Source organism: Mirounga leonina, unplaced genomic scaffold (assembly GCF_011800145.1).
Source record: "Mirounga leonina isolate KUSES-001 unplaced genomic scaffold, KU_Mleo_1.0 Mir_109, whole genome shotgun sequence".
Classification (NCBI taxonomy): domain Eukaryota; kingdom Metazoa; phylum Chordata; class Mammalia; order Carnivora; family Phocidae; genus Mirounga; species Mirounga leonina.
In genome coordinates, this window is record NW_023270244.1 from 5,284,860 (window position 1) to 5,312,788 (window position 27,929).

At 39.3% G+C, this 27,929-nt stretch overlaps 1 protein-coding gene across 3 annotated transcripts in view; it reads left to right on the forward strand.

Annotated features, from left to right (window-relative positions):
- The window catches only part of LOC118020146 (receptor expression-enhancing protein 3), a 99,185-nt gene that overhangs the window by 57,264 nt on the left and 13,992 nt on the right, over positions 1–27,929 (forward strand). For 2 of the 3 annotated variants that reach the window (XM_035020117.1, XM_035020123.1), the window contains exons 3-5: positions 14,918–14,994; positions 17,559–17,679; positions 17,853–17,966. In XM_035020117.1, coding sequence (XP_034876008.1) covers positions 14,918–14,994; positions 17,559–17,679; positions 17,853–17,966 — 312 coding nt within the window. Of the gene's footprint in view, positions 1–13,543; positions 13,822–14,917; positions 14,995–17,558; positions 17,680–17,852; positions 17,967–27,929 lie in introns of those variants that run through there. The other variant, XM_035020131.1, reaches the window with a different exon arrangement.

The following is a 27,929-nucleotide window of genomic DNA, read 5'->3' on the forward strand; positions in this document are numbered from 1 at the left end:
ATGTTAAATACATATCAGTGTGTAATTGAAGTAATTGATGCTGTTATAATTAAGTGACTTATACTCTTCCTTACGTTTTCTAAAACCAATTTCTTCATGATCATCACATGACCATTACAGTGAATCCACTTTAGAAAACAAGTGTTAAATTTAAATAAGGTTATATAATTGGGGTGTGTGGTAATGAATGTCTAGCACAGTTCCTTCAAAAATTTTAGAATGTGAATTACAGTACCCCTTGACCTTTATGAAGTCAACAAAAGCATTCCTACAATTTTCACACTAAGATATAGCTAGCCAACCACAGCTATCTTGTCCTTTTCTAGCTTCCAGTGCAAATGCTTTGGAAAACAGACACAAAGAAAAAAAATTCTCACAGTAACATTTAAACCTAATAGGCTAACTTGGGCTTTTGCTAATATCTAAGAAGAATTTGACCAATTGTAGTGCCAATGGAAATAGATTTTTTAAAAACAGGGACAGAAACGGTTGTTTCCATTAAAGGAAATGTTGTTAAGTAGTAAATTGGAGGGAGGCCTAGCTACCTCCACCCCAATCCCCAGTGATAGAACAGCTGAAAATCAGAAAGGCTACAGCTACCAAAACACTTGATTGCCACCACCCTCACTGTGCAGCTCGCTCACTGTCTCTCTCTCTCTCTCAAATAAACAAATAAATAAATCCTTAAAAAATAAAAATAAAAGCTCATGAGAGATGTTACTTCAGAAATATAATACAAATGTAAAAAGATGAAATTCTTTTGAAAAATTACAAAAATTTATTGAATTGCATTATACAAATACATGAAATTTTGTCTGTCTCTTGGCTATCAGAATATAGACTGATTCTTTTTTTAAACCACAGATCCAAACTCTGTAGGTAAAATGAGAAAAGTCTTCAAAAGGTCTTGAAAAGTCACAAAAATAGATTGAGTTGAGTAGTTTTATTTTAAAGTATTGTATTAACTTACAAAGGTTTCCAATAGGCATCTTTTATCTTTTTTAACTTTTTATTTAAATTCCAGTTAATATGCAGTGTAATATTCATTTCAGGTATACAATATAGTGATTCAACACTTACATACAAAACCTGGTGCTCATCACAAGTGCACTACTTAATCCCCATCACCTATTTCGCCCATCTCCCCACCCACCTCCCCTCCAGCAACCCTCAGTTTGTTCTCTATACTTCAGAGTCTGTTTCTTGGTTTGCCTCTCTCTCTCTTCCTTTTTTTTTTTTTTAAGATTTTATTTATTTATTTTGACAGAGACAATGAGAGAGGGAACACAAGCAGGGGGAGTGGGAGGAGAAGAAGGCTTCCTGCAGAGCAGGGAGCCTGAAGCAGGGCTTGATCCCAGAACCTTGGGATCATGACCTGAGCCGAAGGCAGACGCTTAACGACTGAACCACCCAGGCACCCCTGCCTCTCTCTCTCTTTCTTTTCTTTTCCCCCTTTGCTCGTTTGTTTTGCTTCTTAAATTCCACATATGGGGTGCCTGGGTGGCTCAGTCGTTAAACGTCTGCCTTCGGCTCAGGTCTGACCCTGGGATCGAGCCCTGTGTCGGGCTCCCTGCTCCGCGGGAAGCCTGCTTCTCCCTCTCCCACTCCCCCTGCTTGTGTTCCCTCTCTTGCTATGTCTCTCTCTGTCAAATAAATAAAATCTTTTTTAAAAATAAATAAATTCCACATATGAGTGAAATCATATGGTATTTGTCTTTGACTATTTCAATTAGCACAATACTCTCTAGCTCCATCCATGTCATTGCAAATGGCAAGATGTCATTCTTTTTGATGGCTAATATTCCATTGTGTATATATACCACATCTTTATCCATTCATCAATCGATGAACACTTGGACTGTTTCCATAATTTGGCTATTGTAGGTAATGCTGCTATAAACGTTGGGATGCATGTATCCCTTGGATTTAGTGTTTTTGTATTCTTTGGGTAAATACCTAGTAGTGCAGTTGCTGGATTACAGTGTAGTTCTATTTTTAACTTTTTGAGGAGCCTCCCTACTGTCTTCCACAGTGGCTGCACCAGTTTGCATTCCCATCAACAGTGCAAGAGGGTCCCTCTTTCTCCACAGCCTCACCAACACCTGTTGTTTCTTGTGTTGTTGATATTAGCCATTCTGACAGGTGTGTGTTGGCTATCAGATTAAATATAAACTGATTCCTTTTTTTTAAAACCACAGTTCCAAATTCTGTAGGTAAAATGGGGAAGAAAATCTTCAAAAGATCTTGAAAAGTCACAAAAGTCGATGGAGTTGAATAGTTTTATTTTTAAATATTGTTTTAATTTTCAAAGGTTTCCAATAGTCCTCTTTAAATGAAGATCTAACACTTGTTTTATTATGTTATATCCTTTCATTATTATTGTTTTAAGTAGGCTCCATGCCCAGTGTGGAGCCCAGTGCAGGGCTTGAACTCATGAACCTGGCTGGGATCAAGACCTGAGCTGAGATCAAGAGTCAGACACTGAACTAAGCCACCCAGGTGCCCCTAAATATGTTTTTTTAATCCCCAAGTAATTTTTATCTATAGCCAAGGTGAAAATAATTAAGAGGTATCATGTTATTGTGAAAAGTAATAGTTTTTACCACATTGTACTTTTTTAATACAAGTTTAGGTATGCAGATGGACATCAAATAACAAATAGTTTGTTTTAGAAACATTTGTATGTACATGGACTAATTAACAACTTGGAAGGTCTTGTAGAAAAATAATACTTTAACAAAATTACACGATACAATTATAAGGGTAAGGATATTGAGTTAGACTTTCTCTTAGTTCCTGTGTTGTAGGGCTGGCCATACACAAAATTCCCTCCGTCAATGAAATTTCCCTTCAGAATCATCCACCTTTCTTCACCTTACTCCTGCCTCTTTGTTCCTCTGACTGTGTTTACCCAGGGCCTTCTGGCTGTCCTGCACCCTGGCACTCAGCCAGCCCTTTCTTATCCCCAAGTATCCTGTGACCTGTCACTCGTCTCTCTCCACTCACCCAAATGTGAACTTCAGTTCTCTAGGTGAGGTTGATTGCACAGGCTTTTGAAGGGAAGTAATTTGATATCCCAGGCTCATTTTCAGTCATGACAGAGATTTATTCTTTCTGGAGTTTTTTCCTACCAGTCTTTGCTTCTCTAGAACACTGTGTTCTCCCATGTGGTATAAAGGCTGATTCTTACTGTTTGAATGATTACTGTATGTTCAAAGTATGCTGTTGAGCCTAGAATATAAAACTACAAGTTGTATGTAAAAGAGTGTATCTTACCTTAAGAATGAAATTTTTCCTGTTCTATGTCCATCGTAGTCTTGCCTGTCACCTGGAGAAAGGAGCATATCCAGTAGTAGCTAGGTTAGCTCACTTGTGGAAATAGCAAGATGGGATTGTCTGTGTGAAGATAGATGGAATGGTGGTACCTCAGTGCCTAAAGAATGGTGCCAGTCCTTGGAATACTTCACGTGGGAAACATGATGGGCCAAGGCTTTGGGAACACTTAGGGAAAGAAGAAGGTAGAGTGATCATTTATTTTTTATTTATTTATTTATTTTTAGGTAGAGTGACAATTTAGTGTTAGAAGTAGCGCATTTCAGGGGCACCTGGGTGGCTCAATCAGTTGAGCGTCTGACTCTTGGTTTTAGCTCAGGTCACAATCTCGGGGTGGTGGGATCGAGCCCCGAATTGGACTCCACACTCAGCAGGGTGTCTGCTTGAGATTCTCTCCCTCTCCCTGGGCCCCTCCTGAGAAATTCTGTGTGGTTCTAAGGGAACTGTCTTTCTCACAAATATTTATTATCCCAAATAAATCAATAGTGCTTTAAACAGTATAAAAAAGTGAACTGTGAATTCTCAGCCAGTAAAGATGGAGAGAGTTATTTTGGACTAAGAGGTCATTCCTTCCTAAATTCTGCTCCCGGGAACAGTTCCCATGAGCAGATCCTGCTTTTTACATCTTCTTTCCAACACTCCTTTTAAATTATCACCTAGTTTTTAAACATTTTTGCACTTTTGCCTTCTCTCAAGTTCCTCAAACTGCTGAGGTCAGGGTTGAGATACTTGGGGCTTCTGTGATTCACAATCACTGGGGAAGACCAAGGAAGTAGGGTGACAGAGACTTCCATTTCTACTTACAGTCCTTCAAACCTACAGGCTAATTAATCCGTGAGATCTTTGGCAGTGATGCCTGGGATCTGCAGGTAAACCGTGTTGCAGCAGCTTCACCATCTGAAAGTATAACCCCCAGACATCTGAGTTTGGGGGAGCTGTACAAAGTTAAGATAGTCTTAAATGGGGCAATGGGGGAAGAAGTTGAGGAAGCCCAAATCAATTCTAGCCTCATGTATTCACCCCAAACACATGCCCCTTTTTTAAAAAAAGAATTCTATTCAGCCATGGTCTCTATTCACTTTGGATTGAACTTCAACTAGCTTATTTTCAAGCATGCTTCTACTTGGCACAGCTGTGGGAAAAATCCCATAACTGAGCCATCTGGGTTGGATAAAAGAGGGAGTTTTTCTATTGATTTCTCACATTTTGTTCCTTTTTGTTTTTAGTGGGGAAAAATCATTATGAAGTAACCAAATTATTGCATAATGTTAATGAAATGGGAGAAATCTTTTCAACTCTATACTATTTCTAAAGAATTCTATATTAGAAGGTCTCTCTGTTGTCTCTGAAATGTGGTGTAGAATGAATGTTTTGGGTGAATGGACTTGAGTGAATAATAATGGTCAGAAAATAAAGTTCTCTTCGGGTGGTCTGAAATTCAGCAATGTTTATTTCTTTTCAGACTCAGCAAAGATTTTTTTTTTTTCCCTATGAAGCATATTTTAGCATTTTATGATCTGGATTTACTTAGTGTGGTTATAATTGAAATCATTAGGCATATGTAATTTTTCATTTTTTCTTAAAGACTGGCATTAATTGCTTTATGATTCAAAGAATCTGAAATTAAGAAATGTTGGAAAATTGTTTAATCTCTGATAAGTCTGAGAACAACTTTGACAAAATAGACTATTTTGTATGTTACAAACTGCTATTTGCAGTCCAAAGTTACTTGTTTGAGTCTTGCATCAATCCAGACCTTAGAATTAAGAAACTAATTTTTTAAAGAGTTTATTTATTTATTTATTTATTTGAGACAGAGAGAGAGTGACCACAAGTGGCGGGGGAGGGGGGATAGCAGGGAGAGTGTCAGAGGCAGGCTCCTGGCTGAACAGGGAGCCCGATGCAGACCTTGATCCCAGTACCCTGAGATCATGGCCTGAGCCAAAGGCAGCTGCTTAACCGACTGAGACCCCAGAATTAAGAAACTATTAAGCAGGGGCACCTGGGTGGCCTTTGGCTCAGGTCATGATCCCAGGGTCCTGGGATAGAGCCCCACATCAGGCTCCCTGCTCAGCGCGGAGCCTGCTTCTCCCTCTCCTGCTCCCCCGCTGCTTGTGCTCTCTCTCTCTCGCTGTCAAATAAATAAAATCTTAAAAAAAAGGAAAGAAAGAAAGAAAGAAACTATTAAGCAAAAGTCTTCCTCTGTTCTTGCTTTACCAGACCCAGAGTGCTAGGTGCTGGCAACATGATGGTGAAGGCAATGGTTTCTGTCCCTGTTGGTTATTATACTCTAAGCAGCAGGGGTAGATGTTATATAAACCATTTCTCAGATATGCTACAAAGAAAAAGGATGGAGCACAAAGATTATATATGACCTTTAGAGGGGGAGGAGTTAATTCGGGAAGGCTTTCCTTTGGAAGTGAAGAAATTTAATTCATACAAGGCAAATGAATAATATATAATAAAATATTAGTAGTTACATGGTGGAGCAAACATGCTGATTATCACCAATTCTTACCCTTTTATGTATTCTTTTACTAATCCCTCCCATGAAAGCTTCTTGGTGGTAGGAACACCTCGACATCAGGTTTATACCTATTTCATGTAAAAGGGCTTTGTTTCTAAAAGGCCCTGAGTAATATCTATCGAATTAATATATCACATAATTTTTCTTTTCATCATGCAAATGTAATTATGCACTTATATCAATATTCTAACATATATAATACTGTTAATACCACTGTTGTTATAATATCACACTGGTCCTAGCATAGAGAGAATAAGTTATATAAAGATACAATTTAAAGAAAAAGAATTTTTTTTTTCTTTTAATAGGCTCCACACCCAGTGTGGAGCACAGCACAGGGCTTGAACTCGTGACCCTGATATCAAGACCTGAGCTGGGGTCAAGATCCAGACGCTTGGGGTGCCTGGGTGGCTCAGTTAGTTAAGTGTCTGCCTTCGGCTCAGGTCATGATCCCAGGGCCCTGGGATCAAGCCCTGCGTCAGGCTCCTTGCTCAGCAGGGAGTCTGCTTCTCCCTCTGCCCTTCACCCCGCTCGTGCTCTCTTTCTCTCTCAAATAAATAAAATCTTTAAAAAAAAAAAAATCCAAACGCTCAACTAACTGAGCCACCCAAGCACCCCAATATGTTTTAATTAATATGCCATCACTGCTATTACCATGACTCATAAATCTAAAGCAACATGCCTCCTTCCACGAAAACATGATATTCCCCTATATATTCAGGGCCTGTGCATTGCTCTCAATTTCTTGATGGAAATCAGAAGGATTGTTTCACAGTTGCTGTTCACTTTTTGTTTGCTTTATTTGTTTGGGGATTTCAGTCAATTTCATTGTCTAAGGATATAAATCATAAAAACTTCTTTTCTTAAAAAAATGTTAAAAGATCATGAACTGAGGCCTACTTTTGCAATCAAGGGTAGATAAATGCATACCTATTAAATGGAGCATGGTCTTTTGATAGTAAATTTAGCCTATGGGTATATTCATTTTACAGTATTCACTCAGGCTTAAAATATCCTCTAATTCCTTTGAGAGAGTAAAGCTAAGAACACCATCACATGACTGTCTGGGTTTCTGAAATGCTAAGGCTTTGTAAAAGCCTTATGGATTTTGAGTAATAATAAAGCAGGTGCTGGCTTGTTAAATAAGCTAATCTGATCCATGCACTATGTAAACTAGAATGTAATTTTAGATACTGTGGTTTTATATCACAGAAGATTCCATAATCTCCAAAAGAACTTGCCTAATTATAAGAGTATATTTTCTTGGAATATAAATTCATTTTGATATTTAAATGATTCTAAGATTCCATTTGAAGAATCTTTTACTTATAAATAATGTATTGTAAATTAAAATATTCACATTTCTCTAGTCACAAAAAAGATAGTACATAAAGCATTCCAAGATTTATTTATTATTCTTTTAAAGACTTTATTATTTGACAGAGAGAGAGAGACACAGCGAGAGAGGGAACACAAACAGAGAGGGAGAAGCAGACTCCCCACTGAGAAGGGAGCCCAGTGCGGGGCTCGATCCCAGGACCCTGAGATCATAACCTGAGCCAAAGGCAGGCGCTTAACTGACTGAGCCACCCAGACACCCTGCGTTCCAAGATTTAAATATGACTACCAGTTCATTGTGACCACTTTCAAAAGAGGTTTATTACCAAATAATTAGGAAGAATGGAAATTACAGTCTTGTATATAAGTTAGCCCAGTTCGTTAATTCTTTTAGTAAATATCTTTGCGAATGTCTTTTGTTTCAGGTACCATAGGAAACATCAGGTATACTCTTGGGAAACAAAACAAAGCAAAGTGAGCATCAAACAACATTTTTCAAGTAGTAATCCCACTGACTTTTATGTACTTTATACTTTGGATATCTTGGCCTCCCACTCAGAATATACCCACTTTAAAACTTTATTCATATTTCTAACCAGCTAATTTATCTGATTTATTGGCCTAATGAAAATAGAAGGGGATTGCCACTGAAGCCATACAGACGGACAGGGCAGATGATAATGATCAAATTCACACAGACAGAACCACATTTGCCAAGGGATCACAAGAGTAGTTTAAAATAGTATTTCTCTAGCTCTTCCCCGATCTGCTGCATGAGAGCATCACTGATTCCTGTCCTCCAGATCCTCATGAGAGTCCCCTGAAAGTGTCTCAACCAGAATTTCTTAACATGGTACTCCTCTTCTCCATTTCCAGATCACTGTGGTGGTATCACCTTCACCACCAACTAGGACATTAACCATGTCACACATGGCAGATGATGGCACTGGGGCACTGGGACTCATGCTTCCCTCATTCTGGAACCTTGGTTACTTCAGCCTTGCTTTAGCGTAACCTTTCATTTTAGGGTAGGCTAAGCTACTATAATTATAATGTGTAATAAAAATGCAACGGCTGAAGGAATACAGAAATGTATCTCTCTCTCATAGAACAGTCCAGGTTAGGTGTTCATTTTGGCAACAAATTCTCCTCATGCCATCGGTCAAGAACTGGGACTCTACCTACCTTCAACACATGGCTTCCAACATTGCCCTGCTCCCTGCCCTCCCAGGCCACAAGAAGGGGGGAAGAGCCTGTGGGGGAGATACACCCACTTCTCAAAAGCCTCACCTCACATTCTGCTGGGGAGAATTGGATGCATGGCCCCACCTACCTGCAAAGGGGGGCTGAGAGACACCAGCCCTGGCTTGGGCCGCTCCACAGCCACAATTCTGCTGTTAGGCCTCTTGACGGACAGCAAGCTGTCACCTCCCAGCTCTCTTGTTTCACTGTCTTCAACCTAGACCACTGGCAGCCTCCTGGATCTCACCTCCAGAGCAGCTGAGGCCATCCTTCGTCTCATAATCTAGAACATCTCTACCCTAGGCTGCTGCTTTTCCCATCCAGATGAACAGCTTGTCCAAACCTTTACTACTGTCCTCCAACCCACCCTCCTTTACAGTCACACCCAGCCTGAAGGGGTGACCTGCTCTCCTCCTCTAGAGTAAAGATAGAGGTCCCTGGCTCTGGTCCTCTTCCCAACACAGCCAGTCTTTTCTTTCCTTCCATCCCAGAGGAGCATGCCTCTCTCCTGCTTTCTTGAGCCCACTCTTCTTCCTAATCTAATTCTTGTCTTTCTCATGTGGGATCTTGTTCCATTAAGTATACCTGCTTTCTCTTCATTTGAATCTTCTTATCTTGCTGGCAAAGTTTTCAATCCTTGAGAATGTAAACACGCTTTCTTTTTGCTTCATGCTATTTTTTTTATTCTTCCTCTTTTTTTTTTTTTTTCTTTTAAAACCAGATCTCCTAAAGGGCTAGTTGATGCTCACCCGTCCTGCTCTATCTCCTCTTGAGGGTCTAACCTTTTGCAATCCTTAAAGAACGGAGCATGCTGAGCTGTGCACGGCCCATATTCATTCAGCAACTGATCAATATGTATTTATGGAGCTCTGTTGATGCTAGGCACAGGGAAAAATTCAGCAGTGAGCAAAATAAAAGTCTTTCTCCTCTTGGAGTTTACATTCTAGTAGGGAAAGGCAAAAAAAAAAAAGTAAACATTTGCTAGATGTGTCAGTGATACATGATATGTTTCTAAAGAGAAAAATGAGTCAGGATAAGGGAGCTAGGAGGACACTGATATTTTAGAAGACGTCTCAGGTAAATATTTGAGCAGAGACCTGAGGCAAGTGAGAAAGTGATCCACATGGATAACTGCGGGAAGAGCATTTCAGGCAAAAAAAACCACGAAAAGCATGTACTGAGGCTCTGAGGCAGGAGTCTATCTGCGCACACAAGGGCCAGTAAAAGGGCCCAGGTGACGAGCAGAACAGGACAGCAAGGAGGAGCAGATGAGGCCAGAGAGGTAGCAGGTGCCACATCCAGAGTCTTCTAGGCCATGGTAAGAATACTGATGGGAGCCCTAAGAGAGGTTTGAGCAGAGGAATGATGTGATTTGGCTTCTGTTTTAAGGAGAGCCTCGGACTGCTGTATACAGAAAAGACCCAGGAAAGCAGGGTGATCGGTTAGGATGCTGTGGGGATCATGCAGACGGGAGATTGTGGTCATCTGGGCTGGGGAGGGATCTGTTGAAGTGGTGAGAAAAGACTTCCATTCTGGGTGGATCAAGGAGATGGCAGGCGAGGTAGTGCTGGGACCTTTTATTCGCCCTTCCAGCGGAATTTCCCCTTGCTTATGGCCCAGGAGGCTGATTCATAGACTGCATCACCTCTGGCCTCCCTTTGGGTTTGGCCCAGGAGCGTCTTCTGCAGAAGATCAGAAGGCAGGATGAGCCTGAGGTCAGAGGGTTGTCCTCCCAGCATCCTCCCTTCCTCCCCTGCCACCGTGGGTTGACTGTGACTGTCTACCTGCGGCTACAGCTCTCCCCTACAGCTGCCCTCTCTGGATTCCAGGAAACTTTTCCCTGCCCTCCCTCCTTCCTTCACATCTAGGGGTAATGCCAGCTCCTTTTGTTGCTAGCTCCAGGGTACACCAGTAGCCTTTTATTGGGTTTCCTGAACCTTGCTCACAACTTTATAAATAGTCCCTTTATTAAGCTTTCCTCAGATTCTTGTGCTCTTGACTCACACTGGAAGCTAGGACATCTAATGTAGTAAAAACAGCAGAACACTTTTTTTTTAAATCACAGTTTTTTACTCATTTTTTTCCCCAGTGAAATGTTAAATCCTTGAGGACAGAAACTATCCTATTCATGTTTCTATTCTCATAACATAAGGTAAGTAGGGTTTGCTACCGTTGTATTAGTGAGTGTTATATGTAATGATGCCACGTGAGTCCTTAAGAATTGTTTAAATTATGTTTGATAGGAAAATTTATCAAAAGTAGGGTGTGTGTGTGCCCATCTTAGTGCTTATAGGTAATAAGCTTCACCTTGTTGGATAATTCAGTTCCCTGGGACCAAAGAGAGACTTTTAAGAAAGAGCTGGGTATGGCTTTCTTATTACTCGTTGTTCTCATGGAGATACCTAGACAATGGCTTCCTGATTTTACCAATTGTTTCTGAACTAGAAAGATAATGTATACTATTTGTTTCTACTTCCCCAAGAACATGAATTTTTTTCCCCAAGAACATAAATTTTTAACAAATAAAGATGTTGCCAGTATCCTTTTTTCCAGCAACTTAAAAGGTGGTTGTAATTTATTAAGGTTACCAGTTAAGTTACTTAAATTTGTATAACATTTTAAAGGTGATTATATTTAGTTATATACATTCTCAAGATTATCAGTGTGATTGTTTTCCTACCAATTTTTGGTTTTATTTTTGCATTTTGCTTTGATGTTTTCTTTTGATCTAAAGAACATTTTATCTTTAATCTTCACAATGTTTAATTATACTTCTATTGTTTTGTGACTTGTTCTTTTCTTTTTTTTTTTTTTCCTTTTTGACCTTGACTTCTTTCTTACTATTTCCTTAGAACCTTAAACATAGGCTGTGTGGCCTTGGGGTGTAGTTTTAATAAAAGCTTTGCTGAGTAGTCATTTGGTATAAAATCCCAACCAAATCCATTAATAGAAAAAAGAAAGCAATATCTTTCAAGGTTAACTTTCTTTGTGGTTGCTCCCACGAATAACACACACTCATTACATTCATTTAAGTATTATTGCCTGCCTATTATAATTTAAGGTCCATATTTCTGATAAGGACAACCAAAAAATCCCTAAGAGCAGATTATCAAGGAATTTATTCATTAGAGACAAATTCCTATACCATGGAGTTTTGCTTATATAAAATTGTTGTCAATACTCCAAGAAAATGTCCAGGAATACCCTCTTAATTGGATAGTTGGTTGTGTTTTAACTAAAATGGCAATGGCATGGCTGCCTTCTTTTTCTTCTTTTTAAATTTTTGACATTACTAAATAGTCTCACAACCTAAATAAATATACGGGGTTTTTTTAAGAGATAAACATGGGGCACCCGGGTGGCTCAGTTGGCTAAGCATCTGCCTTCGGCTCAGGTCCTGATCCCAGGGTCCTGGGAATCCCTGCTCAGCAGGGAGCCTGCTTTTCCCTTTGCCCCTCCCCCTGCTTGTGTAACACGCACCCTCTGTCTCTCTGTCAAATAAATAAATAAAAGCTTTTTAAAAAAATAAAGAGGTAAACATTACATTCTTTAAAGCACTTTTATTTTGTGGGGTTTAAAATTAATTTAATAACTTCATTTGGAAACTGAATAAGCCCTTAAAATCTGTGGGACATGTAGCCGCTCTCATTCATTGGAGAACTAGTCATTCAGGGTATCACCAGTAACTATGTATACAGTCCCCATTACCTCTCTTCTACTCTGCTAACCAGTAAATTACAACTACTTGTGAAGTTGTTATCCATTTGGAAACACAACTGTAACAGTGGTAAGAAATAGTGAAATAATGAAAAGTAACAAGCACTGACTTAACTATTTTACCTTTCTGAAAGTTTCCTAAACTTTCTATGAGACAGACAACCGAATTTAAACCTCCACTTTCCTGGGAAAGATGATAGTCACGCTGAAATCCCTGTGTTGAGTACAAGGAGAGGGACAAGGACTGACAAGAGGGGTCTGAAGGCCACCCCTTGTTCATTGAGAAGCTGTGTCCTTCGCATCAGGGAAGACTGTGCCTCCTCCGGCCATCTCTTAGCTCACTGGCCTTGTTCACCTTATTTATTTTGGCCCTCAAGATAGTAAGAGGTTTACTGTATTATTTGTTTTCAAGCTCTGCCCAGAGAGCACTCAGGTTTCTTGGCGTCTCCTCCAGAGTCCCACCGTGGGTGGAATAGGAGGCCCAGAGGGAGCGCTTTTCTCTTGTGATTGTTTGTTTTCTCCGTGAAGGATTGTATAGTTTTCAAAAATGTCATCACCTCTAAGATCCCTTCTAGCTGTGGAAAAGCTCATTATTCTGTTTGTAGTCTTTTTTCTTCATTTCTTTTTTGGGAGAGGGAGGCTTTTAGTCAATCGGGGTGAAAGCTAACCCTCTGAATACAGTTGAGGTAAAAGTGCTGAGTTCGTGTTTGGATCGGGAAGGTCTGGGTGAATCAACTCATGTAAGAGTATCACTTTCCTTAAAAAGGGAGGGGGGAATATACATAGGATGTGAGCCCTAAAAGAAAATCCCCATATTTGGACAAAAGTTTGGAATTGGCAGCAGTGAGCAATTTAAGAGAACTCATGAAAAGTTCAAAAAAAAAAAAAAAACTTACTAAAGAGTACATTTGGGCTGTTTTGTTCTTTTTTAATTTGAGATGATCATTGTAAATCAGTTGCCTTGTATTTCACATATAGATAATATACCCTATTACTTGCTTTGGGCAAATTTTTTTAAGCTTTCAGGAGTCTATAAATTAGAGTAAATTGGTATTATTTCTGTTTCATGATACATTGCTTCAAAAGTTACACATGGCTATTTTGAATTGAATTGTCCATGTAAAGAGAAAACCATAAAAGCCACTTGAATTATAGTTTCTATTGTCTATGGAATACCCAAACAAGCTTCTATATTAAAACTAAATAGTTAGGTCAATTTTCTAGCTATTTATAGAGACCTAATTTTTTTTTTTTTTTTTTTTTTTTGTCATCTCATTGGGATAAGAACAAGTGAAGTAGTGGTTATTCTTGGATCTCACATTTAGCAAATCCTCACAAATTCTTTCTCTACATCGTATAATTGATTAATAGCACCAAATCCAGGGTCAGGCAGCCTGGATTCAAACTCTGGCTACGTGACCTTGAGCAAGTCATTTTACCTCTCTGTCACTATTTCCTTATCTGTAGTGGAAATAATTATGTTTCTTTCCTTGTAGTATTGTTGTGGAGAGTAAATGATTTAATAGGTGATGCACTTAGTACAATCCCTAACCTATAGTTGGCATGGTTTTGTATATTAGCCATTATTATAATATTGAGCAAGATCAGAGATTATAATCCTTAATGAAAATCCAACCTGTGATGAAGAGAGTCTATGTGCTCAGGTAAGTAGAAAGGTATAGTTGGGGACATGAGTTCAAGAAAAAATCTGGCAGCTTTCTACGAAAAGGATTGATACAAAGAGATACTGGAGTCTCAGGGACCAGTTAGGATGCTGTATTCCAGGCAAGAAGTAAAAATGTCCTGAACTGTCTCAGTCCATTCAGACTTCTATAACAAAAGTACTGTAGATTGGGTGGCTTATAAAAAACAGAAATTTATTTCTCACTATTCTGGAGGCTAGAAGTCCAAGATGAAGGCAAGTCTGGTGTCTGGTGAGACCCACTTCTTGGTTCATAGATGGCCATTTTCTCTGTGTTCCCATATGGTGGAAGGGATGAGAGATCTCTTTGGAGGCCCTTTTAGAAGAACACTAACTCCATTTATGAGTTAAAAGCTCCACCCTCATGACCTCATCACCTCCCAAAGACCCCACCCCCTAGTACACATTTGGGGTTAGGATTTCAACATACAAATTTGAGGGGGAGGACACTAACATTCACCCGATTGCAGTGACCATTGTGGTGTTGATAGAAGAAGGAAATGATGTGTGAGAGGTTACAGATGTACAAGGAGCTTCAGGGGAAAGAATACACTAACCGACTTCCAAACTGGGGCACCAACCTTATGGATGTAACAAACACAGGATCGTTCTTTGGTTCCTGAACAGTTTCTATATATTGAGAATTAAGGAACGCAAAATTTGAAAGACTAATAAAGATTAAAAGTGATCATATCATTATGCTGTTATTATATAATTAATAGCTAATCAACATCATAAAGAAGCATGTAGGTAAGAATAAGATCTTTTAAAGAACTTAAGAAAAATATATCCTATTGTTCTGATTATTTCACTCAGATTCCTACATTATATTGTGTCAGGATGGAGATTTGTTATTCTTAGATTCTCGTCTTATATCCCAAGACTGTTGATGTAGTGATGTAGTGATGGGAGGAACGCAGACATAAATCTGTTGAGAATTAAACCATCACCTTCTGCATTTGATCCAGCATGCTGTATATCTAAAAATATGTATGTAATTATTCAGAGTTGCAAATAATGTTAGTCTGTTATTTCATAAGCATTTTTATTATTTCCAGGTCCGATGGATGATGTACTGGATTGTTTTTGCTCTCTATACTGTGATTGAAACAGTAACAGATCAAACAGTCGCTTGGTAAGTTCTAGCACTGAGAAAGGGCCAGACTATAGACTCTTTATCAGGTGTCCCGAGTTCTTACCCTGCTCTTGCTGGTAACCAAGTGAATTTGATCAAGTTACCTAATTATCCAGTGTTTCATTTTCTTCATCTCGTTTCCCTGTAAGAACATTACTTTCCTTACAGGTCCCACTCAGATAAAGGCAGCTCATTCTTCTCCCCATGTGTCGCTCCCTGCCTTCCTCCCACACAGGTCCCAGTATCTTGGAATAGAAAAACTTGGTAGTCATTATCCTTTTTCCACACAATGACTTCAGGCTATTTTTCTTTATCACTTCCTAAATGACTCCCCCTTTGAAGCCCACAGCATCTGGTTCTAGCACTCCCTCCCCATCCTTAAAACTCTCAACTACAAACATTCAGACCGGATGACGTCAGCATCCACGTGGACGCCCACTCACCACCAGCTCCTTGGCTGCTCTGTTCCAAATAGCTGAGACAAAATTAAAACATGTTTATATCCTCAAGGATTTAACATTTTACCAAGAAGTAATACCAAATGGAACAACTTGAATCTCCTTGTGCCATATTTCACTGGTGCATTTCCATCTAAACCTTACCATCACTTGGAGAAGTCCTCCTTTTAAAATCTTTAAACGGGCACCTGAGTGGCTCAGATTTGGTTAAGCATCTGCCTTCGGCTCAGGTCATGATCCCAGGGTCCTGGGATCAAGCCCCACATCGGGCTCCCTGCTTCTCCCTCTGCCTCTCTCTCTCTCTGTCTCTCTCTGTCTCTCATGAATAAATAAATAAAATCTTTAAAAAATATAAAAATTTTAAAAAATAAAATCTTTAAACTTAATACTTTGCTTCTTTACCTGGGCTCCCAAAGGCAGCCCCCCAGAACATCAGTCAGCTGCTCATATAGGTATCAATTTGAACCTCCCCATTCCCTTTACTCGCTACCTCCATACCCTCCTGCATCTGTTTAAGACATTTGCTGTTCTCTCCTTAAACTGTCTTTCTAGCTTTGCTCTTCTCATCATACTCTCACAGCACATTAGGTCACGTTGGATTGCTAGAAAAAATAGAGAAGTCATCAGACTTAAATGTTCTTAACACTTGCCCTCATTTATGAACTTCTCTGTGTCTGCACCCATCTTTCTCTTCTGATTTGAAACAAAACTTGTCCTTGCTGTATCCCAAAGCTCATTCATTTTCCTGTTAAGTATTTGGTGTAGAGTTTTGGGGGAGGGTTTTTTATTTGGTTTTAAGGAGCAGAACAGATTTCAAACCATGCTAGGTCTCTCTTAAGTTTCAAGGTTCTCTTTTTAAAGACCTCATTTTTTCCTGATCGCAGCTGTAGCATATATACATTATTAAAAAACGAATAATGTAGCAAAAGTTTACCAGGAACAGTGGAAGTCCAGAAACTCCTCTGTAACTGCACCAGGCAAAGACCCTTTGTTGACTCCACAGCAGTCATTCCTTACCGCCCTGTATCCCTCTGCCTCATCAGGAGAGCCCAGATTTGTTCAGATATCACGTATCTTAATAATTCCTGGTCCAAGAATGCTAGTCCCCTACGGTATATTAGTTCACTTTTGCTGTGGCAGTGGACAAACCTTTTAACCACAGCGAGTTAGAAAAACAAACACGTGTTTCTTGCTCAGGTTATTTAAGGGCAAAAGGTTGGCTGCAGCTTTACTGGGCTCAGCTCAGTTTTAAGTGTCTTCTCATTTCAGGACCAAGGCTGAAGAAGCAGCTGTTCTCATGCCAGAAAGTAAAAATTTAAAGCAAGAGGTTGGGGGTGTCGGGGTGAGGAAGTCAACGGGTATTTAAAGCTTCTGCGCGCATGGGATATGTCAGACTCACGTGATGTTGGCCAAAGCAAGTCACATGTCTACACCTGCAGTCATTGCTTGAGGAAGTGTACTCAGCCTACAGGGAGAGAGACACTGCAGAGTCACATGGAAAAGGGCGTGCGTGGGTGGATAACACTCATTCCCAGTCTGCCACATGGGAATTCCATTCCCCTTACAAGTGAATCATTGTCTGCCCAGCGTCGCACTTCCGGCCAAATGAGATTGGAAGGGAAGTTCTTGGGGGCTTCTGAGAAAGAGAAGGAGATGTGTTCATGGGGTAACTTTGTGCCCTTGGAGCATGTAAAGCTTAGCCCTGGTGAGTGGAGAGATGTCAGGTACCGACATGTGGAAGGGTCGGGGGTGCCCCTCACCGCCCTGGGTACATGCTGTTAATGTTCTCTCTGGATGGCTACAGTCTGTTGGCAGCTTGCCTGTGGTCTTTTCAACAGAAGAATCTTGTACTAGAAGTTGCTGAATCTCTGCAGGAATCAGGTTCCTCTTTGCTTAGAATTCATCTGTAGTTAATGAAATTAAGTCAATTCAAACATAGTTCTTTTGTTAATCACTCATTTTTACATGTGAAAACTTGGTGATTGAACTTTCTTAAAAGCTTGTGTGCATGCGTGCATGCATGCGGGTGTGTGTGTGCGCACGTGTGAGATTTCCTCATTGTACTTTAGTTTCATCCGCGGTTTTTTTCAAATTTGTTCTTGTTAGGTTCCCCCTGTACTATGAGCTTAAGATTGCCTTTGTCGTGTGGCTGCTCTCTCCCTATACCAAAGGAGCAAGTTTAATATATAGAAAATTCCTTCATCCGCTTCTTTCTTCCAAGGAAAGGGTAAGATATATGTTATTTCTACAAGTCGTTCGTTAGAAATGTACATCATCGAATGGTTTGTGCTGTAAAACGAGTGAAACTATCATTTCATGGGGGAAGGTGGTTGTTTTTGGCTTCTTGACGCTCTTGGTCAAATAAAGTTTCTACCTGTGAGTCTGTCTGTCTCTCCCCAGGAGATAGATGACTATATTGTCCAAGCCAAGGAGCGGGGCTACGAGACGGTGGTCAGCTTCGGCCGGCAAGGACTGGCTTTTGCAGCCACTGCTGCGGTCACTGCAGCCGTGAAGGTAACTGTGCAGTTCCAGGTTTTGCCCAGTGTCAGATTAAAGCCAAGGGACAAAGTCAGGTGGCTTTATATTCCAGATCATTATAAAATTTTGGCAGAATTTTGCTTTCGGCTTATTTTTGTAAAGCTGGAAAGAACAAGGGGATAATTCAAAAAACATTTTAACGCATGTATTTTGTAACTGCTCAATATTTTGAAAGTCTTAATTGATCACAAAATGAGAGCTAGTTAATATAGAAAGACATACCTGAAGATGTCATTTTGTCGTAATTTTCCTACTTTATAACCTTAAAGTAAGGTTGAAAGGTTTACCTTTAGTAAAGATGACCCATTCTTTCTTTCCCTGTCTCTGGTGTTTCTCTCTCTCTCTCTCTCTCTCTCGATGGCAATATCTTGGTAGGATTTCTGGCTTACTCCTGCACCCCTACTTCGACCAATTTGAGGTAACTGATTATTCAAAATAAGGCATGAAAAAATTCTGTTCTTAAAACTTGAGATTTTAGCCAGTTACTAATGTCATGTGTTGTGTTTTGCAAGTGAAGTTATCAAATGTATGCCTTCTGTGAAAACTCACATTATGGCTTTTGGATTTCTTTGCATGTAGTATTTAATGTGGTTTATTTTAAATACCGTAGCATAATTGATTTTGATGCGTAGTATATGGAAAGAAAACAGGCTTCAGATCCAGAAAATGCTGAGTGACTTTCTAGATAACTGTTGGTGATTTACTTAATCTCTGTGTTCATCGGTTGCTTCATGTATAACGTGGGAGAATATACCTGTCTGTGAGAGGATATACAAAAGCACAGTGGTTGCCAAAATATAGTAGAACTCCAATGAACGTTAATATACATGTCTCTCCCTCTCTCTCTCAAGTGACATTGAGTTTGTTGCTATTAAGTTAAATTGAGATTAAATAGTATTCCAGCTTTTGAGTTAGGCTTTTTCAACTTGGTTATCTTAAACCAAAATACCAATGCTATGGGAATAAATATTATAATTAAGTGGTGATTCTATATAATAGTAATGGTGAAGGGATGTCAAATGTTAAATGGGGTTTCCAGAATGATCCTTAATTTTTCAGAGTGATCTTTGGCTCAAGTACAGTTAATATGATCAACAAAATTAAAAATCAAAATTATATTCAAATTATATACCCAGAAGTGTTGCATTAAGAATTAAGTGGAAACTTACTAACTGTGCAGCCCTAGCCATGTAAGACAACTGTATTATTAATGATTATTAACTATCAGCATTGTAGTGAAGTATAGTTCGCCTATTACTTGGCTTTTAAAGGCTTTTTCTTTTATTAGTATAGATATAAACGAATACTAAATAGTAAAATTTTCATCTTATTGAAGAACTGTTTTCCATTTTTTAAAAAAAGTTCATTTCCTTTTTATTTCTTGCTTAATGAAAATACATGCCTGATTCCCACATGTACTATAAAAGAGCATCCAAGAGATCTAATATTCAACAAGTAGGAATTCTACAAGAAATCACAGATGGCAGTTATCAAAGAAATGATACAATATGATCTCACTGATATGAGGAATTCTTAATCGCAGGAAACAAACTGAGTGTTGCTGGAGTGGGGGGTGGGGTGGGAGGGATGGGGTGACTGGGTGATAGACACTGGGGAGGGTATGTGCTCTGGTAAGCGCTGTGAATTGTGCAAGACTGTTGAATCTCAGATCTGTACCTCTGAAACAAATAATGCAATATATGTTAAGAAAAAAAAAAAAGAAGAGGAAGGTAGCGGGAGGGGAAGAATGAAGCGGGGGAAATCGGAGGGGTGGACGAACCATGAGAGACGATGGACTCTGAAAAACGGGCTGAGGGTTCTAGAGGGGAGGGGGGTGGGAGGATGGGTTAGCCTGGTGGTGGGTATTGAGGAGGGCACATTCTGCATGGAGCACTGGGTGTTGTGCACAGACAATGAATCATGGAACACTTCATCTAGAACTAATGATGTAATGTATGGGGATTAACATAAGAATAATAAAAAAAAAAAAAAACAGCAAACTGAGGCTCAAAGAAAAGAATACACTTGCCTATGCTCAGGAAGTGGTCGAGCCAGGATTCAACCTAAAGGAGGAAGATTTGGAGCCTGATCCTTGGTCCAAATCACCAATTCTGAGAATTATTTGTGAATTCATTCATCCTTTCTACCCTAACCCAAGGCTACTGCATACAAAATATATATTTCTAATGTTATGAAAAAAAAAAAAGAAATGATACAATTATATTTCACAAAACTGAAGGACATGAGTCTCTAGATTGAAAAGGCCCACTAAGTAAAGTACCCAGCACAATGAATGAAAAGACCGACTGTGAGCAAGGTCATTGGAATATTCCAAAACACGAGAAAGAAGGAAAAAAATTTTAAGGATTCCAAAGATAAAAAGTACGTCACATTCAGATGATCAAGAATCAGAATGGCAATTAAATTTCTAAATAGTGACAATGGAAGCTTGAAGACCAAAGAATAATACCATCCATGAAAACATAATGATTTTTACCCTCAGATTCTCTAAGAGTCAAGCTGTCAGTCATGTGTGAGCTTAGAATAAATCTTTTTTTTTTGAGGCATGTAAAGTCACAAAATTGACCTCCTGTGTGTTCTTTGTCAGGGTAGATGTGCTCTGCCAAAATTAGGGACTAGTCCATGAAAAAGGAAACCCACAGGATCTAGGAGACAGGGGGTCCAACACAGAAGGAAGGTGACAGGACTTCTTCCCAGGATAAATGTGCAAACGTGCAAGTCCAGAGTGCACCTGGCCAAAATGGGATGTGATGGGTGCAGGGTGCCAGGACAGGGATCGCAGGGAAAAGCACGGGGAGGAGATTATCTAATAGGTTTAATCCTATGCAGGGATGATACTTAAACTAGTTAGTACATGCTCCGACCAGTCAGAAGACACACTACTCACCATGAAAAATGTGCTGGAGGCAGTGTTGAGACAGAGGGCAAAGGACAACTAATCAAGTGAATACTTAAAAAATGGGATAATTGTTAGCTCTGGGAAATAAAGTTATATAAGAAAGGAAATATAATAATGGAGCATGACTCGGCCCAGCAGCAAACAGCATGTACATCATAATCCTGAGAATACAGACTGTAGATTGAACAACTGTGATTTTGCTCTATCAGGAAAATGGGGGAAGGAGAGAAGGAGTTGGAAGAGAGAAAATCCTCACCTGCCAGACAGGAAAGTAGAGGGTTTAATGGTGCCTGCAGGAGGGTGTACAGGAGAACAAGAAAGCTTATTGCTTTCTTTTGTTAATAAAATTTAACTTTATTTGACTTCACAAATGAAGTGCAGTTGACCCTTGAACAATCAAGGGTTTCAACTTGTTGGATCCAATTATATACCAATTTTCTTCCAATAAATACAGTACAGTACTGGATATATGTATTTTCTCTTCCCTAAGATTTTCTCAGTAACATTTTCTTTTCTCTAGATTACTTTATTATAAGAGGACAGTATACAATACATATGACATACAAAGTACATGTTAATCAAGTGTTATCAGTGCGGCTTCCAGTCACCAGTAAGCATATTAGTTAAATCTCAAGGGAGTCAAAACTTAGACGCAGATTGTTTACTGCCCAGTGAGTTGATGCCCCGAACCCCCACGTTGTTCAGGGGTCAACTGGTACAGGTCTTATACCCCCCAAGAGGATGCTTTCTGGATTTTACATATTTAAAAGCATCATTCAGTATGATTCTATGGCATAAAAACTAAAAATTAGATTTCAGCTTGAAACATTGCTTAGAAAATATGGACATTTTAGAACATTGTTCTGGGAAACAAAAGCATACAAATCCTGTTTTTCCTCCTCTCTTTTTTTTTTTTTAAAGATTTTATTTTTTTGACAGAGAGAGAGACAGCGAGAGAGGAAACACAAGCAGGGGGAGTGGGAGAGGGAGAAGCAGGCTTCTCACGGAGCAGGGAGCCCAATGCGGGGCTCGATCCCAGGACCCTGGGATCATGACCTGAGCCGAAGGCAGATGCTTAACGACTGAGCCAACCAGGCGCCCCTCCTCCTCACTTTAACACTTAAAATATCGTTTCTAGTCCTGCTATTCTGTGAGACACCTTCCTACATACCATGACCATTTCATGGGATATTTATTTTACTTGGACATACGGTTACTACTTCCAAACCCTCTATGTGGGGAATCAGAAATCCCCACTATATTATCTTATCCTCATTCTATCCTCTTCTATTTTTATTTTCTCCTTTGCTGTGATCAGTGTTTAGCATCCTGTGTATTTGTTCAACATCGGTTTGTTTAATGCCTACTATATGGCAGGTGCTGGGCATGCAGCCGTGGGCAAAATAGACACAGTCCCTACTCTGACAGGGTGCTCTCTAGCTAAGTGTCTGTTTTCATTAACTGAAAATTGTATCTCATCTTGGGTTGCTAAGAGCTTTCCCCCTGCCCTCCCATTATTAAAATAAGCATTAGCTCACAGAAATGCTTTCCTTCAGAAAGGCTTTAAAAGCATTTCTTCTTTGTGATTCATTGTTTGTTTTTATCTGTGTATTTAGCATCATAAAACCACCTCCCCACTTCAAAGGCTGGAAATAGAGAACGTAAGAATCATCTAAGTTACCACTGCAAATCAGACACATGTCCCATAATTTGAATTCATTTTGCAACTTTCCCTTCTCGTTTGTGATGTGGTGTGGCGGTCCTTTTGTTATCAAGATCACTGTGTGTGAGGTAGCCCTTGCTATCCTCAGCATGAACACAGTGTATGTTGGCTTGAGCCATCCTGGATTTTATTCATTAGAAATGGTCATTAAATATGCTGAACATAGCATTATGTTAACACTATTTGCCTCAAGTTGTACTGTGCCTATTTTCGTGTAAGTGAAATTAGTTTCATCTCTGGAGATGTCAAAGAAAGGCACTGTGATGGAAGAAATCACTGAACCAGACACTTACACTAATGAGTAAATTGAAACTGAAATAGGAAATAGGTCAAGTTTAAGGAGAAACTTCAAGAAAGCCAGTAGTAAGGCTTGAGAATTAATTTAAGATTTTTACAACCTATAGTTTGTTAAAAATATCTTTCAGGCTAAAAATGATTGGACTCTTGGTTGTGACCTTTAAAGATCGGTAATACCCCTGACTAGGATTCCCAGGTTGAACCACCTGAGCATGTTAAAGATGAAAATAGGAATCTAATCAGAACATTTATTACACCATAAAGCAATTTTCTGAAAATGTTACTCAGTTCTATGACCTCATTACCAGGCATCTGTTCGCAAGGTCAGTGTACAAGTTTATTTTGGCTGAGCAAAGCATAAACATATGAAGGACCTTCAAGGATTTTGCTGAGGATGTTCAACATTCCATAGCTTTCACATGAGAAATGCAGGTGGCTTTTTAAGATGAGCAACACAGATAAAAGAGGAAGAAAAGTACTCTTAGTCATATTAACCATCTCGGAATTTTCTCTGGCAGCCTTTTCTTGGTGAATGCAGATACTGTTTAAAAAAAAAAAAAATCAATTATCACAGAAATTAGAGCCTTACAGGTAAAATTGCTAAAATCTAATAGACTATAAATGACGATAATATAAACTATAAATGACGATGATTAGGTCAAAATCCTGACATCTTGCTGTCTGCTTTAATAGCTTTCTGTTTGTAAAAGGATTTGAGGATATTCAGCTGCTTTGTATCATGCATTTGTCCAGACAATGGAAAGAAGGGTCATACTATTTTCCCTACAATCTAAGGAAGCAGAATGTTATAATGAATATTTATTAATAGTCTAGTTACCTGCATTTTCTAGCCCGATTCTGCCCTCATTAGTCATGAGATTTTGGGCAGACCATCTGCACTGATATCTCTAAGTATTAATTTTCTCACCTATAAATCAAAGAAATTGATATAAGCACCTGATTTCTAAAACCTCTTATAGCTCTGAAACAGTGGTTGGTCCTCACTGGGAGGGGATTTTTGCCCCCAAGGCAACATTTGGCAACATCTAGAGACATTTTGGGTCATCACAGCTGACAGCGAGGGGCACTGCTGTTTGTGTCTAGGGGCTAGAAGTCAGGAATGCTGCGTAACATCCTATGATCCACAACAATTACCCAGCCCAAAACAGTGATAGTGCTGAGACTGAGAAAGCTTAATCTAAAAAAGTGTAAGTCAGAAAAGGTAAAAGGATATATGAATATGTATAGACAAGTGTTGGTGTGGTGGGTTACAAATGATTTTATTTTCTTCTTCATATTTTCCTCTGTTTACAAATGTCCTTTGATAAATATATATTGCTTTAATCTTAAAACCACTAAAATATATTACTCACTTAATACAAATGCAGTCAGTTCCATTCTAGGCTTAATCAGATTAATTCTCAAATGTCCTTAGAGGAAAAGGAGATTTCCCTAAAAACTTGAAACTAACCCTATCTGCATTTTAATGTAATATGTCAAAGATCAACAAGAAATAGAGCTTAATGGCTATTCATTATTGAACAGTATAGTAAGAATTATTCTGTAGGAGATTGGTTGTAAGATTACAAAGACTACTGATTATGTTTCTAAGTTCCTTTTTTTTTTTTTAAGATTTATTTTTATTTGAGAGAGAGAAAGAGCATTCCGGGGGAGGGGGGGATTTCTCAAGTAGACTCCCCACTGAGTACAGAGCCCCGACTCGGTGTTCCAAATCCCAGAACCCTGAGATCATGACCTGAGCCAAAATCAACAGTCGGAGGCTTAACGGACTGAGCCACCTAGACACCCCTGTTTTTAAACTCTTAATTAAAAATATGAAGAGAATAGGTTGAAAGCTCTTTGTTTTTCAAGATTTTATATATTTATCTGAGAGAAAGAGAGAGCGATAGAGCGAGCACAAGCAGGGAGGAGAGGGAGAAGCAGACTCCCCGCTGAGCATGGAGCCCGGCCTGGGGCTCAGTTCCAGGACCCAGAGATCATGACCTGAGCCAAAGGCGGACACTTAACTGACTGAGCCACCCAGGAACCCCAGTTGAATGTTTTATCCTAAAATGCTGATAAGCATGGTAAATTCCCCTTATTACACAAAATATAATAAGTTTAACATAGTGTTTAACCAGGAAATGAAGTATTTAAACAAAGGCAGAATTCTTTGAGAGTAACAGTTAGAATTAGTCAGACATACAAGGTCCCTTTTCTCAGCTGAAGAATCTTTCCCAGAGCATGAATGTGTTAGATCTGAACCCAAGGGCCCAACCCAGTCAGCTCCTACAAGTGTTCCCATTTTAAATGGATGTCTTGGCCTATCCAAATTCAAACCCTAAGAATTTTGAGTCACCTGAAGGGTTTAGGACACTCCTGCTACTTGAGGATCAGTTTTAATGTAAAATATTCTGCAAAATAGTTCTTAATTACTTTGATTTTTGTGTTCTCATCATAATCTTTCTGTTATTTTCTCTTTGATTTTTAGGATCAATTTTAACATAAGCAGTGTACATACAATTCTGTAGAGAATGGGATCTAAAATCTGGAATATTGACTTACCTTGTAGATGGGAACTCCCTTCCTCCTTATTGACTAATGACCAAAAGTGCCGTTTCCACACATCTTTTCCTCTTCGAACTAGAACCTTTCTGCGTTTTTCTTATACTTTTGGCTTAATATTATATAAACCAAATAGAAGAAAATAAATAAAGCATTATTAATTTAAGCAAAACCTCAATACATTTTAGCATTGTTACTGACAAGTGACTATAACACCCTATTTGTGCCCTCAAAATAGAGAAACAGTGTTTCTTTTGATTATGGGAGTAGGGGATTGGATACAGGAGAAATGAGCAGGAAATAGATCAGAAATTCTTACAGTGCACACATTACAGTTAAAACTTCACTGTAAAAATAGAAAATGTTCACTTGGAGAGTTGTAGCCAGACATTGGAAGAAATGAAAGGAAATCAGGATCTCATCCAGTTTATAATAAACAGTATCCAAATCTAAAAAAACAAAAACTTCACTATACCATCTATCTATAATTTACCATCTATCTGTAATTCTAATTTTGTAATATTGAAAAAATTGTTGAGAAAAAGAATAAAATCACCCATCCCATCTGCCTCAACATCATACTGTTTTCATTTTTGCATATTCTCCCTGTCTGCTTAAACCATACTACATACTTGCAACCATATTGTGGATGTGATTTAGAATTCTGAGGTCAGCGGCGGGGGGTTTCCACTTAACATTTTATTTTAAACATAATTTCTTTGTTAATGGGTTTTTTGTGCAGAAGATATAAAAATTGGAGGGAATAGGTCTGCCTTTAAATGTGATTATTTTATAATTACACTTCTTTAAAGTGGTCACATTGGTCACTTTAAAGTGGTTACAGACTTGGGGCGCCTGGGTGGCTCAGTCGTTAAGCGTCTGCCTTCAGCTCAGGTCATGATCTCAGAGTCCTGGGATGGAGCCCCGCGTCGGGCTCCCTGCTGCGGGAAGCCTGCTTCTCCCTCTCCCACTCCCCCTGCTTGTGTTCCCTCTCTCGCTGTGTCTCTCTCTGTCAAATAAATAAATAAAATCTTTAAAACAATAAAAAAAATAAAGTGGTTACAGACTTAGAATTTATGTAATGTTTTTGAAGTTCACAATACTGTATTAATTCTCTCTTCCCACATTCGTTCTATTCTGGGCCCATAAGAAAATATACAGTGGAAAACCCAATTTTTTGAGGCGGTAATGGCTGTTGAAGTGTTGGGAGTCCTCAAAGAGTGTACACAGCCCCCTCTCGCTGTTCCCTACAGTACTTGGCCTTCCTTGAACCCTTGAGGATATTGATAATATTCCGTTAAAATCCAGATACCTCAGGGTTGGTCAGTGCTCACCTTTAATCAACCTGAAGCAAACCCCTGGTGGATGGTGTGGTCTACCTGTGTGAACCCATGACCACACCTGCAGTTCCCTGCCCAGCCTCTGCTTCTGCAGTCCAGTGTCTATGGAGAACTCTCCAGCAGTCAAGAGCAATGAAAAAGAAGAGGCATCAAAAGAACATTTAGTTTACTTATTACATGCTCACTATCAGGGCCATACCAGTCAGTAAACTAGGAGAATGGAAGAAGCCTAAAATTAGCCACTCTCCTTTAGTTTCTGAAATGCCCTCTCTGTAGACAGGGCATACACAGCACAACAGTAGAACTGACAAGAATGTGTGAGTTCATTTGTGAGGTATGCTCTAAGTAATTTGTGGATCATACTCGTTAAAGATACCAAAGTTTGTAGATGATACAGTGCTAGATTGATTCAGTGGCAGTTTGACTTATTTGCATTCTGAGATGTTCCTTCTTGAGTGGGAGGGTTTGGCAGTCACAGCCCACCTTGGAAATTGCACCTGAGTCTGGTAGCAGGCATCACAGATGTGTATGCCAGTTGTCATCTGTTTGGCAGAAGGTAAAAAGACAAGAATTGCAGGGAGGGGGCCCAGAAATACAAAGATGGGATAAAGAGAATGACCGTTCTGAGAAAACAAAGGGTCTGTTTCAGATGTGCGCTGGTCACTTCCTTCTAGTGCATCTCTGATGTCTTCTGTCCCCTATATCTTTAAAATGATATCTGATTAAGAGGAAGAAAGTATAATGGATTAAACCATGACAAGAATGTTTAAAGACAGGGGCTCCTGGGTGGCTCAGTCGTTAAGCGTCTGCCTTCGGCTCAGGTCATGATCTCAGGGTCCTGGGATCGAGTCCCACATCGGGCTCCCTGCTCCGCGGGAAGCCTGCTTCTCCCTCTCCCTTTCCTCCTGCTTGTGTTCCCTCTCTTGATGTGTCTCTCTCTGTCAAATAAATAAATAAAATCTTTAAAAAAAAAAAAGAAAAGAATGTATAAAGACATGTGGAACCCAATTATTTTTATTGAGAATATAGACCCTTTAACAGTTTCTTTTCACAGTTTAAAAAAAGGCAGACATACAGAGCCTAAGTGGGGTATA